This window comes from Ornithorhynchus anatinus, chromosome 14 (genome assembly GCF_004115215.2).
Source record: "Ornithorhynchus anatinus isolate Pmale09 chromosome 14, mOrnAna1.pri.v4, whole genome shotgun sequence".
NCBI classification, from domain to species: Eukaryota; Metazoa; Chordata; class Mammalia; order Monotremata; family Ornithorhynchidae; genus Ornithorhynchus; species Ornithorhynchus anatinus.
In genome coordinates, this window is record NC_041741.1 from 4,864,857 (window position 1) to 4,879,088 (window position 14,232).

Below are 14,232 nucleotides of genomic sequence, written 5' to 3' on the forward strand. Positions count from 1 at the left end.
GATTAGCACAACGCTAATGATTATCCCCAACCAGACGAGGCCCTCCTGGTACGGTATAGTCAGGTTGGACACCGTCCCAGCTCCACGTGGGGCTCCCGATCGGAGAGGGAGCAAAAATCTCTATTTTACAGATGAGGAAAGGAGGCACAGAGAAGTCAAGTGATTTGCCCAAGGCCACCCAGCAGTCAAACCGCAGAGCTAGGATTAGAACTCAGGTCTCCTGACTTCCAGTCCTGTGATCTTTCCAGGAGGCCACACACTGCTTCCCTTTTCCATTCAGACTTCCTTGTGAGCAGGCAGTCAATTGTATTTATTGGGTGCAGAGCACTGTACTAAGCAGTGAGCACTGTACTAAACACTTAGTGCAATGCTAGCACATGGTGTAGTGGATAGAGCATGGGCCTGGGAGTCGGAAGGTCACGGTTCTAATCCTGGCTCTGCCACCTGTCTGCTGTGTGGCCTGGGGCAAGTCACTTCGCTTCTCTGTGCTTGAGTTACCTCATCTGTAAAATGGGGATTGAGACTGTGATCTCCATGTGGGACAGGGATTGCGTCTGACCCGATTTACTTGTATGCACCCCAGCGCTTAGTACAGTGTCTGGCACATAGTAAGCGCTTAACAAATACCATTATTATTATTACTACTATTGATTGATTGATAAGGGATCAATGGACAGGGGTGACCAGGTGGAGAAGCTCTCTACAGGATGTTTATCTTCATCTAACAGAGGCTGGTGGTTCAACACTGCCTGGCAGTTTCCAGAATTAGTGTTATTATTCCAGACTCTCATACACCCTGGAACCAGTCCAGTTTGGATTTAGCATCCACAGGGCTCCCATTCCCACTGCAGCTTCTTGCTCTGGATGTCCTCTGCCACGGCTGATTTGGGGCCCGGATAAAGGAGCTACTGGGTTTGCAGGCTGCTGCTGGGGTGGGTTAAAATAAAGGAAATCTACGAATCAAACATAAAATGGTGTTTGTTTAATCTGGCATTCCTCCCTGAAACCTTCGGCAAGCCCAGTGGAGGAAATTTGCATACTCAGGAACTGCACAAGTGTAACCAATTGCTTTAAAGTCACGCCTCCAGTTATTAAAGAATTTCCATGCAAGTTGACTTCTCTAATAGATGCAACTCATTTATAAACGCTTAATTTTCATCTCAGATGTGACATGAAGTCATTAATATTTATAATTGAACTTTCGTGACTATTTTTGGGAAAAAGATGAGAGTGTGGAACTAGTCATTTTATTATACTTCATTAATTAGAATTTTTGCATTGAATTTGAATGCCACTCAGCCAAAACATTCTCTGGATCATGAAAGAGTGATTTCCCAAACAGCAAGTCAAATTCTCTATCCAAACAACAAAGTACAAGTATACTACATGTTGATGTGTTCTAAGATAAACATACCAAATTCATGAAAAAGGTATTAGAATAACTGTTGACTGTTCTCTCACAAATCATCAGACAGAATAATGGGTTGGACGAGTCACTGCACTGATCCTGCTTCTGTTAAAAATCACTGCATCGGGCAAACATGGGGCAAAAGATGGAAGCAAGATGGAAAATTCAATACAACCAATTTATTTTTTACCTCCCGTTACCTCCTTTTCCTCATCTCTTCTCCAAGCCTCAAATAAACCACCCTTATTTTGGTTGACATTCTAATTCTTCCTTTGGTTTGTTGTTCCTGATGTGGAACAGGTAAAATGAGAAATGGATGTTTTCTTACCAAAATAGCTATTTTTAAGCATTTTAGAGGCATTTTGGCTTTTCATTTTCAGGAAGGGACCATGTAGATTCACATTCTAGATCAAGGCTGGAGACATTTAATTGACTTCACGGTTCCTCCACAGTGCTTGATATAGAAGATATACTTAATAAATACTATTAATTGACTGACTCTTGATTCACTGGTCCTCATGTTTTGCAGTTGGATGAATTTCTTTTTATTACTTTCCTTTAAAAGTTGACATTGATGTCTCATCCTTTCCAAGCATTACTAAAGCAATTGTGTACCCACCCATCTAGGTCCACAAGTAGAATTACTTACGGTCTTTTTACATACAGCATGAGCAATACCGTTTGAATTGTTCACATTTAAAGACCTTCAGAGGCATTTTATTTTAAAAATCCAAATATGCTTCAAATCTTTTTATGGTATTTATTAAGCGCTTACTATGTGTCAAACTATGTGTCAGAGAATGTTTTGGCTGAGTGGCATTCAAATTCAATAATTCTGATTAGTGAAGTGTAATAAAATGACAAATAGTTCCACACTCTCACATAGAACACTCTATGTGTTCTAAGCCTTGGGATACAAGTTAATCAGTTCCCACACAGCCCTGTGGGCCTTATATATATATATTGGCCTACAGCCCTGCACCACGAAGGGCTCACAGTCTAAATAGGAGGAAGAAGTCTGAGTTCTTTTGTTTCAAAACTTGAAGCTTTAAATGCGATTAAGGAGAAAATATCAAGACTCAAAAATGCAGGCATCAAAAGAACCCAGGAGAACGAGAACTAGAAAACCTGCAAAAGCTATGAGCACACACAGGGCTGGTTTTAAGCCTGCTGTTTCTGTGGGAAGATCCCTGTTTTGCTTTCAGGTTCCAAATAGTGTCTCCTCTGATGGCAGGGGAAGAGAAAGGAGAGGAAAGAGTTCTAAAGGAGAGGAAAGAGTTCTCCTCTTAAAACATTTCACTCCTTAAATTGAGTCTTCCCTCCCCCCTCCACAACCCCCAGGCCAAACTGGGACATTTTCCCAGGGTTCTCATTTGTTTTTTTCTCTGATCTGTGAACCCAGGCATCAATTCATTTATCCAAAAACTTGACTTTCACTTTTCATCAGAATGAAAATACCTTATTTTTGTATACTGCTTTTATTTTAATTTTGACTGATTTGTATTCTCATAACATTCCTGTGAGTTAGGGAGAGGCAGAAATTATTTTCCCTATTTTACAGATGGGAAAATTGTGGTAGGACCCAGAAGGCCTGAGACAAAGTCTGGGACTAGAACCCTGGTCTTCTGTCTCAGTCCTATGCTTTTTCCAATAGATTAGGAAATATTTAGTCTAGCTAAGAGAATGTCTCAATCTCTCAATATTGCTAACTCTTAATTTCACAGTTTCCTCAATCTTGTTTCACATTTTTCCTTTTCTCCTCCCGATTATTGATCATATTAGAAGTTTTAACTGAATTGTACATTCCAAGTGCTTAGTACAGTACTCTGCACATAGTAAGCGCTCGCTCAATAAATACTACTGAATGAATATAAAGACATTGATCAGGAGATCATTGTTCTCTTGGAGAAGAGATTGGTGATGATATATCATTTTCTTTTATTGCAGAAGTTTAAATGGAGTAAACAGCAAATTCCAAACTAATGAAGTCAAATGTCACGTTCCACTAGAAATCACATACTCAGGACTGTTGTAATTTTCTAGGTGGTTGTAAATCCATTAAAATGAAGCTTAGAGAATTATAGTAGATCATAATGGGGATTGATATAAAAATGAAACAGGAAATCAGGAATATGAAAATTAATAATAGTCAACAGTAACAATGTTTTCATTACTAAATTGCAATTACCTTCCTATTCATCTTCAGTAACCCTTATTAATAACAGAAATGAAGGCAGTTTTTGCATTGTGACCTTGTTACTGCACATACAATAGTTCAAAGCTGTATTCCTCCAGCTAACGTCTCTCTGATTGAATGAAAAACCCCAGCCTCTCTAAATGATCCAAAAAAATCCATTGGGCTGAATATCAGTTTATTATTTGGTAGGGGTTTCATGTTAAACTGAGAAATGTACTATCTCGATACGACCAAACTGCTAGTAATACAGTAATAGACATTGGATATTTTGTACTGAACTTGGGAGATGTAGCAATGTCACTTAAAATTCTCTAGTGCAGGGAGAGAACTGGTATTTGCAGGACCTTATTCTTATTTTTCTGGCTACCGAGAAGATACGCAGCAGCAGATTAGACAGATCAAGATTAGACAGACAGATTAGATCAAGTGAGGCGGGAAGGAGGCTGGTAATTTAAAATGTAATTTGGAGGAGGCGTTTAAAAGCATCCTCAGTTAGTGGAAGAAAATGTAGGTGAAGTTGGGATAAGGATAAAAGTTAGGGAAGTTGTATTGTGTTTTGTGTGCAGGCCCGGCACTGTACTCGTCCCCTCAACTGTATATATCTTCATCACCCTATTTATTTTGTTGAATGAGATGTACACCCCCCTGATTCTATTTATTCGCTATTGTTTTAATGAGATGGTCTTCCCCTCGATTCTATTTATTGCCATTGTTCTTGTCTGTCCGTCTCCCCCGATTAGACTGTAAGCCCGTCAAAGGGCAGGGCCTGTCTCTATGTATTACCGATTTGTCCATTCCAAGCGCTGAGTCCAGTGCTCTGCACCTAGTAAGCGCTCAATAAATACTATTGAATGAATTGAATGAATGAATGGAGCGCCGAGAGCAACGGCGCCAAAGTGACTCCCCCCCCCCCCCCCCCCCCGCAAAACAGCGGCTCCTACCGTCAGCTCGTGGTATCACACCGGCTCCTCGCTGGTTTTTCCCGCTCTGACCAGCAGGGGTCAGTGCAGAGACGGAGAAAAAACAGACAATTCCTATAGAATCGGCGGCTCAACGGGATCCATTTCAGTCTATGGAGAGATGGTAACTATGAAAGGAGGGATTATTTATAAAGAGACTCAAGCATTCAAGTGCAGCTTCTATTGAGGTCTTTTTTTTTTTTACCCTTAGGCGGACACGAGAAAACAGAAGTTGATTTGGAAGGAGCTATATAATGTACGATGTGATGTGAAGCAAAAGAGACCGTGTCTCACTATCTTGCCCAGGCTAGACTGCAGCAACTATTCACAGGCGCGATCCCACTACTGATCGGCACGGGAGTTTTGACCTGCTCCGTTTCCGACCTGGGCCGGTTCACCCCTCCTTAGGCAACCTGGTAACCCTCCGCTCCCGGAGGATCACCATATTGATACCGAACTTAGTGCGGACACCCGATCGGCATAGCGGACTGCAGCCCAGAACTCCTGAGCTCAAGCGATCCTCCAGCCTCAGCCTCCCGAGTAGCTGGGACTACAGGCGCGCGCCACCGCGCCCGGCGACAACTCTAGCGCCGCCGCCGCCTCTAGTGGCTGCACTGGGCGCTCACGTCACGGCGGGGGGGGGCGGGGGCCGGCAGACCTCCGGCCGCGCGGCCCCGCCCCTTTCACCTGACGTCCTCGCGGTGGGCGGGAGGGTGACGTCACCGCAGGGGGCCTCGGGGGGCGGCCGTTGGGAGCCCGCGGTGCATGATGGGTGGAGGCGGCCTGCGCGAGCCCGTCCCGCCCCCCCTCTCCGTGGGGGGGGCCCCCGCGGTGCATGATGGGTGGAGGCGGCCCGCACGAGCCTGTGCGCGCGCCCGTCCCGCCCCCGTGAGGGACCCCCGCGGGGCATAACGGGGGGGGGGGCTGGCGGCGGCCTGCGCGAGCTCGCACGAGCCCGTGCCGTCCCCCGTGAGGGGCCCCGCGGTGCATGATGGGGCGGGGGGCGGCCTGCGCGAGCCCGTCCCGCCCCCCCCTCCGTGGGGGGGCCCCGCGGTGCATGATGGGTGGGGGCGGCCCGGCCATGACTAGCGCGTGCGCGCGCCCGCCCCTTCCTTTCGCCTCCCTCGTGCGGTAGCGGCGCCATGGGCCACCAGCAGCTCTACTGGAGCCACCCGCGCAAGTTCGGCCAGGGATCCCGCTCCTGGTGAGGAAGGGGGGCGGAGGGAGGGTCCTCCCGGGACGCCCGGGCGGGGGGCGGGGGGCGGGGGGGGGGGTTCGGAGGGAGGGAGGGAGGCCCGGGAGGCCGGGGAGCCAAGCCCGCCATGGCGGCCCGCCCGTTCGCTCTAATGGCGCCCGCCCCCTCCTCATCCATTCACTCTCTTAATAATAATAATAATAATAATGTTGGTATCTGTTAAGCGCTTACTATGTGCCGAGCACCGTTCTAAGCGCTGGGGTAGACACAAGGGAATCAGGTGGTCCCACGTGGGGCTCCCAGTCTTCATCCCCATTTGACAGATGAGGTCACTGAGGCACCGAGAAGTGAGGTGACTCGCCCACAGTCACACAGCTGACCACTGGCAGGGCTGGGATTCGAACTCATGAGCCCTGACTCCAAAGCCCGTGCTCTTTCCAGTGAGCCACACTGCGATTAATAATAATCGGGGTTTTTGTTAAGCCCTTACTATGTGCAAACTACTGTCCTAAGCGCTGGGCGATACAAGGTGATCAGATTGTCCCACGTGCGGCTCCCAGTTTTTTTTTTTTTAAATCCCCATTTGACAGAGGATGACAGGCGCTGGGGGAGATACACTAATAATGTTGGTATTTGTTAAGCGCCTATTTATGTGCCGAACACTGTTCTAAGCGCTGGGGTGGCTCCAATAATGTTGGTATTTGTTAAGCGCTTACTATGTGCCGAGCAGAGGAGGGAACTGAGGCACAGAGAAGGGAAGGGACTTGCCCAAGGTCACACAGCTGACTCGCGGCGCAGCCGGGATTAGAACCCCTGACCTCTGTATGCATTCATTCACTCATACTCATTCATTCACTCATATAATGTCGGTATTTGTTAAGCGCTTCCTATGTGCAGAGCACTGTTCCAAGCGCTGGGGGAGATGCAGGGTCATCAGGTCCCACGTGAGGCTCAGTCTTCATCCCCATTTTACAGACGAGGTCACTGAGGCCCAGAGAAGTGAAGTGACTTCCCCCCAGTCACACAGCTGACAAGGGGCAGAGCCAGGATTCGAACCCATGGCCTCTGACTCCCCAGCCCGGGCTCTTTCCACTGAGCCTCGCAGCATTCATTCATTCACTCATTCATTCATCCACTCATATTCATTCATTCACTCGCATTTATTCACCGATCGTGTTTATTGACCACTTAACCCTGTGCAGAGCCCTGCCCTAAGCGCTTGGAAAGCCCAGTTCAACCCCTAAGAGGTTGCCTTACCTCTTACCTCATCTGTAAAATGGGGATGAAGACTGTGAGCCTCACGTGGGACCACCTGATGACCCTGGATCTCCCCCAGCGCTTAGAACAGTGCTCTGCACGTAGGAAGCGCTTAACAAATACCAACATTATTATTATTACATTCCCCGCCCCCAACGGGCTTCCAGTCATTATAATAATTATGGTATTTGTTAAGCGCTTACTATGTGCCCGGCACTGTTCTAAGCGCTGGGGTGGATGCAGTGATAATGTTTGTATTTGTTAAGCGCTTACTATGTGCCGAGCACTGTTCTAAGCGCTGGGGTGGATACAGTGATAATATTGGTATTTGTAAGTGCTTACTATGTGCCGAGCACTGTTCTAAGCGCTGGGGTGGATACAAGCGATAATGTGGGTATTTGTAAGCGCTTACTATGTGCCGAGCACTGTTCTAAGCGCTGGGGTGGATACAAGCGATAATGTGGGTATTTGTTAGGCGCTTACTATGTGCTGAGCACTGTTCTAAGCACCGCGGTGGGTACAGTGATAATGTTGGTATTTCTTAACAGCTTGCTATGTGCCGAACACTGTTGTAAGCGCTGGGGTGGATACAATAATGTTGGTATTTGTCAAGCGCTTACTATGTGCCCGGCACTGTTCTAAGTGCTGCGGTGGATACAATAATAAAGATGGTGTTTGTTAAGCACTTACTATGTGCCGAGCACTGTTCTAAGCGCTGGGGGAGATACAGAAGCAGCGTGGCTCAGAAGAAAGAGCTCGGGCTTGGGAGTCAGAGGTCATGGGTTTTAATCCTGGCTCCACCGCTTGTCAGCTGTGTGACTTAGGGCAAGTCACTTCCCTTCTCTGGGCCTCGGTGACCTCATCTGTAAAGTGGGGATTAAGACTGAGCCCCACGAGGGACAACCTGATCACCTTGTGTCTCCCCAGCGCTTAGCACATAGTAAGCACTTAACAAATACCATTATTATTATTATTTTACAGAGTAATCAGGTTGTCCCATTTGGGGCTCACAGTATTCACCCCCATTTTACAGATGAGGGAACTGAGGCCCAAGGAAGTGAAGTGAGTTGCCCAAAGTCACACGGCTGAGAGGCGGCGGAGCCGGAAATCTATGACCACTGACTCTGTTTCTGAATCTTTGACTTAATTGTCCGTTCCAAGCGCTTAGTACAGCGCTCTGCACCTAGTAAGCACTCAGTAAATACCATTCAATGAATGAATGAATGACTCCCAAGCTCGTGCTCTTTCCCCTGAGCCACGCTGCTTCTCCACTACTCCCTGTGTACTCCATACACATACTCCATGTGTATTCTTCATGTACACATCACTAGGAAAAATAAACAGCGTTATACATATGGGCATAGGTATACACACAAGCGCTGTGGGGCGGGGAGGAGGGTAGAGGAGAGGTCCGGTCCTCGCCCGCTTCTCTGACTCCTTTCATCCCCTCAGCCGCGTCTGCTCCAACCGCCACGGCCTCATCCGCAAGTACGGCCTCAACATGTGCCGCCAGTGCTTCCGCCAGTACGCCAAGGACATCGGCTTCATCAAGGTAGGGGAGGGGGCGGCCTTCCCTGCTCGGGCACCCGCTTTCAGTTGCCTCAGCCGGTGGCCCGCATCCATGACACTCCTGGGGAGCACTGCCAGGATATGGGGTTCAGAGCAGCAGTTACTGATAATCGTGCTACTTATTAGGCGCTCACTACTTGCCAGGCCCTATACTAAGCGCTGGGGGAGATACAAGCTAATCAGGTTGGACACAGCCCCGGTCCCACCCGACTCGCAGTCTTAATCCCTACTGTGCAGACAAGGGTAATAATAATAATGGTGATGATGATGAAGATGATATCATTTGTTAAGCACTTACTATGTAGTACTGTTCTAAGCTCAGGGGTAGATACAGGGTAATCGGGATGTCCCACGTGGGGCACACTCTTAATCACCATTTTGCAGATGAGGTAACTGAGGCACAGAGGAGTGGCTCGCCCAAAGTCATACAGCAGACAAGTGGCAGAGCCGGGACTGGAATGGGACCCCCAGGCCAGTGGTCTGTCCATCTGCCTCATGGCCTCCCCCTACTTTGTCCTCAGACTGTGTTGTCTTGGAAAACCCAAGCAGAAAATTAAATACAGATAGGAATGTTTCACCGCTAGACATATCAGTTGAATTTATTGAGCACCTAACTCTGTGCAAGAGCACTGTACTGAGCATTTGGAAGAGTACAGTATAGCAGAAACCCCCCAGGGCTGAGATCGATCGCCCTTGGTGCTGTGCACCCAAGGGCCTAGCTCGGTAGGCAGCACGAGGCTCAGTCACTGCTGTTGATGAGCAGGTTGAAGGAATGATTTGAATTAGTGTGACCATTTGCCCCTCTCCCCCAGGGCGCATTGATTTGGAATGAGCATTCTGTTAGATATGGCCATTTTGGCGGCTTTCTGTTAACGCTCTGGGCCATCCGAAATAACGTTCGCACGCCACTTCTTTCCCAAATAGTGGATATTCTCGTTCTTGGTGTGCAAAAGGCTATATTTCCTTAAAAGCTTTGAAAAATTCATTTTGTGGCAATGAGATTTTTCTCTGTTTATAGCCTGATGGTTTTTCCAGAGGCTCCAAATCACATTCAAGTCTATTTGTTATAACTGAGTTATTGCAGCCTTCTGCACATTCATTCCATGTGGAAGCATATCTATTATGCTGTGAGCCTATTCGTGAACCATCTCCTTGCCTTGTGGACAGCCCAGAAGCCGGAATTTAACTTCCCTACCTATGGAGGCCTTGTGTCAATAGTGTTCGAAGATATAAAATTTAGCCAAAGGGGGAACGTCTGACTTAATGTCTTAGTTCTTCTCTGCTGTTATCTTTATAGCTATTAAAATGAATGCAGCAACAATTGCCTGTGCCTTTTAAGATACTCATCCACTGCTATCTGCTGTTTGATTCTTTTCCAGTTGGACTAGATACCTCTATGGCAACCATTGCCGTTGGACATCATTTTGCTGAGCGAACCTCCTGACTGAAGACCTTATGAGCATGGCATTAAACAACATCCTCCTTTGTATATAAAATAAAAAATGCTTGTTAGGTCTGACCGACTTTAATGTGGAAATATAGGGGATAAACAAAAATTGCTATTCATGAAGAACAAAAGGATGGTAATAGCATTTGAGCACATACTGGATGTCATGCAGTATGTTTAAATTTGGTGAGCAGCAGGGAATTGAGTTTGCCAGCAGGGAACAGGCTAACAAATAAGACTTTGGACCTTGCATTCCTCCAATGCTCACTTTGTCCTGAGACTTGAAAATCTTTAGTACCTATCCCACGTTCCTTGGGGAAAACCCAAGCAGAAAGTTAAATATGGACAGAAATGCTTCACTATTAGACATTTATTGAGCACTTAGTATGTGCAGAGCACTGTACTAAGCTTTTGGAAGAGTACAATACAGCAGAATTAGTGGATCTATTCCCTGTCCCTAACGAGCTTACAGTCTAGAGAAACGTATCCTATTGCACTTGAGATGGCCAGGTATTACCTAGACTATAAGCTTGAGGGCAGCAAATGTGTCCAATTAATTCTATTGCGTTGTGCTTTCTCAAGTGTTAGTACAGTACTCAATAAATACCACTAATTGCTATAGTGCTGCCATGTTAATGTGCAGGTATATTTTGGGGTTTCCATATTTACCATCCTCTCCCATATCTTCCTGGATCTGCCTTCTAGTTCATCAGAACATTCAGAGTTGGCAAAATTTAGGATTTCATATAGATGTGTGTGTATGTAGGCATATAGTGGGTTATAAGTAGTTAATGAGATTTGTTTTGGCAAGTTGAAATTGTTTCTAATTGACCGAAGGACTTTAAATCAGAGCTCAAATGATAATTAGCTGATCCAGATTAGTCCTGTCACCTCTAATCCCGATATTGTAATTCTCTGGGAAAACCTGAGGGACATTTTGGGTTAGCTCAAATGCTAATTGTTAACGTAGCTGAAGATTTGTATCTTCCAAGAAAATTCTTTGTGATGGCTACCAGAGGAGTTTTAAAAATTATTTATGCTTTATTTCCTTTGGAGGGGGACAGGGTTTCATCAAGTTTCATTGGCCATACATGGCTTACGTTGGGCTAGAGTTTCATGTGCCTGCAAATCCCAATTCGTGATGATCAGATAGATGCCTAATGGAAGACATAGGTAAGCCTCCTGATAATTCAGAAGCCTTTCTCTCTGCTCAAAATTGTCCCAGGGCTACTTCTGGGAGGTCCCAATGGAGTAGCTGGCTTCCTGGTGCTTCTCTTGTCCCTTGCATTTGCCATTTCTGCAGCATCCCAACTTGGCTTGGAAGAAGGCTGTTGGTTCTGGGAGTCAGGGGACCCAGGTTTGAGCCCCTGCTCTTCTGGCCTCTTCCTGTGACCTAAGACAAGTCACTTAACTTCTGGGCCTTGGGTTTCTCAATGTAAAACGGGGATAAATATCAGTCAATCGGTTGTATTTGTTGAGTCCTGTGTACAGAGCACTGTACTGAGTGCTTGGGACAGTACAGTACAGCAGTTGGTAGACATCATTCCCTGCCCACAGTGAGTTTACAGTCTAGATTGTGAGCCTTTTTTGGGATAGGGACTGTGTCTAATGTGATAATCTTATCCAAGAACAGGACCTTGAAAATGAAGTCGCAATATGACTGATTCCCCACATTATGGAAAGCACAGAAAGGGAATCAAAAAAGCCAACCTTTCTGGGGGACACACGCATGGATTTTGAATTCCAATCTCATAATTTGGAGTCCCTCTAAACACTCATTTTTCTGCCTCATCTTTTAAATCTGGATGAGAATTGGTGTAATACAGGCTCTGTTTCCATTTTACCATACTACCTCCTCAAAGTAGTATTTATTGCCCATTGATAACAGATGACACCAGAGCTCTGAATTTCCTCAGCTGGCTTAGCAAATTGCATTTTGTTCCTTCCCAAAGCTGACTGAAACCAACTGGCATTCCACACAGCCGTAGGCATGGCCACTATTTGGAAGAAAGATGAATTATAGTTGAACAACTCTTTCCCTCTTCAGGACAGGTAAAGTCTGAATATTCCTCAAGGAATTTTACTTTAATATTGCCAGTGACATATAAGTCTAAAAAATTTCAGTCACACAAAAAAGATATTGATGTAATAGCTTTTGAAAAATAGAACGTGCCAAACAATAAGTAACTCATAATCACAACAGAGTTGAATGATTTGGAGCCTTTGGAAAAACCAAGTTATAAACCCATTGAAAAATCTCATTGTCCCAAAATGAATTTTTCAAAGCTTTTAGCCTTTTATTTCAGAACTGGATTCTGTTGGAAAGGGAAATACATACAAACCTCCCAAATGAGAGTGCTTTGCATACACTAGGGGTTCAATGAGTACGAGTGAATGAATGAAAAGGAAGGCTACCATGGAGCAATAACTCTTCTGTGCTTACACCTAGTATTACCTCACAATTTGGTTTGTGATAATCGGGAGCAAAGCTTCCTCTTAGCCATTCCCACAAAAGAGTGGCCACTGATGGCTCTTGTGAATACTGGCCAGGGAAACACTTGAGTTGTATTCATTACACCGGGCACAGCATGATGCAGCCCTATCATAGACACCATATTGTGGGAAATACTCCCAAGGCCACCCAAACTTGGAGAGTTTCTACCTTTCAGATCCCCCTGAACATTGGTGCCTTTCTAGACTATGGAACTTAGTGGCAGGGGGCTGGGAAATCACAATAAAAATACTAGATTTTAAGGTCCCCTCATCTGCACCATGCCTGTACCTTCTGGGTGAAAACCAGATCAGTATAAAACCAAAATAACTGTCCACCTTACCTCCCCCACTTCCCCCCGGGCTCCTTTATTGGCCTAGCCCTTCCTACCCGGCTGATAGTATATGCAGCGTGGCTTAGTGGAAAGTGCGGGCCTGGGAGTCAGAGGATGTGGATTCTTATCCTGCTCTGCCCTTGTCTGCTGTGTGAACTTGGGCAAGTCACTTCTCTGTGCCTCAATTACCTCATCTGTAAAATGGGGATTAAAAGTGAGCCCGTCATGGGACAACTTGATTACCCTGTATCTACCCCAGTACTTGGCACATAGTAACTGCTTAACAAATACCGTCATTATTGTTTAGGGAGTCTGACATCATCAGCTTCCCCACCCACTGAGGGGAGATTACGTGAGGTGTGCGGGAGGCGCCTGCATATGAGAGGAGGGGCAAAAACACATTTGGATTTTAAGCTTATTTCACCGGGGACCACCTTCACATTTTCATCTCTGCCAACTTTTCCAAGTGATTGGCTGGATTCTGTGCCATCTGAACTTTATCTCTTCCCCATTAACCTCCATTCATTCATTCATTCAATAGTATTTATTGAGCGCTTACTATGTGCAGAGCACTGTACTAAGCGCTTGGGATGAACAAGTCGGCAACAGATAGAGACAGTCCCTGCCGTTTGACGGGCTCACGGTCTAATCGGGGGAGACGGACAGACAAGAACGATGGCAATAAATAGAGTCAAGGGGAAGAACATCTCGTAAAAACAATGGCAACTAAATAGAATCGAGGCGATGTACAATTCATTAACAAAATAAATAGGGTAACGAAAATATATACAGTTGAGCGGAGGAGTACAGTGCTGTGGGGATGGGAAGGGAGAGGTGGAGGAGCAGAGGGAAAAGGGGAAAAAGAGGGTTTAGCTGCGTAGAGGTAAAGGGGGGGTGGCAGAGGGAGTAGAGGGAGAAGAGGAGCTCAGTCTGGGAAGGCCTCTTGGAGGAGGTGAGTTAAGTAGGGTTTTGAAGAGGGAAAGAGAATCAGTTTGGCGGAGGTGAGGAGGGAGGGCGTTCCAGGACCGCGGGAGGACGTGGCCCGGGGGTCGACGGCGGGATAGGCGAGACCGAGGGATGGTGAGGAGGTGGAAGCTCCCTATCAGTCACGGGTTTTCCAGTCGCTCACGGACACCTGGATAAAAATAATCAATAACATCATCTTTGACCATGAAAGAAAATGACATGTGGGCCATCGTGTGCACCACATTTAGTCTTCATCTCACAATTCTTGTCTACTGTGAATAGATCAGAGTCTACAGGCAAAAAGGGGTTTCGATCCTTGAACAGAATGGCAACTGTCTAGCCCTGTGCTTAGTTGAGTGTTTTTCACATAGTAAGCACTTTAACAATCAAAGATGCTGCTGATAAGGAA

The 14,232-nt window shown here is 46.2% G+C and overlaps 1 protein-coding gene across 1 annotated transcript; it reads left to right on the plus strand.

The window, feature by feature from the left end:
• The first annotated feature begins 5,573 nt into the window (after positions 1–5,573).
• RPS29 (ribosomal protein S29) lies at positions 5,574–10,104 on the plus strand. Its single transcript, XM_029079566.2, has 3 exons — positions 5,574–5,768; positions 8,469–8,568; positions 9,965–10,104. Exons 1-3 carry the CDS (start codon positions 5,707–5,709, stop codon positions 9,971–9,973), a joined length of 171 nt encoding a protein of 56 aa, XP_028935399.1. The 5' UTR covers positions 5,574–5,706; the 3' UTR covers positions 9,974–10,104.
• Positions 10,105–14,232: the final 4,128 nt, after the last annotated feature.

Excerpts from the sequence above, each read along its gene's own strand:
- RPS29 (XM_029079566.2), top strand. The coding sequence starts at position 5,707 with ATGGGCCACCAGCAGCTCTACTGGAGCCACCCGCGCAAGTTCGGCCAG. Across the intron at positions 5,769-8,468 it reads GGCCAGGGATCCCGCTCCTG|CCGCGTCTGCTCCAACCGCC; the intron begins GTGAGGAAGGGG and ends TCATCCCCTCAG.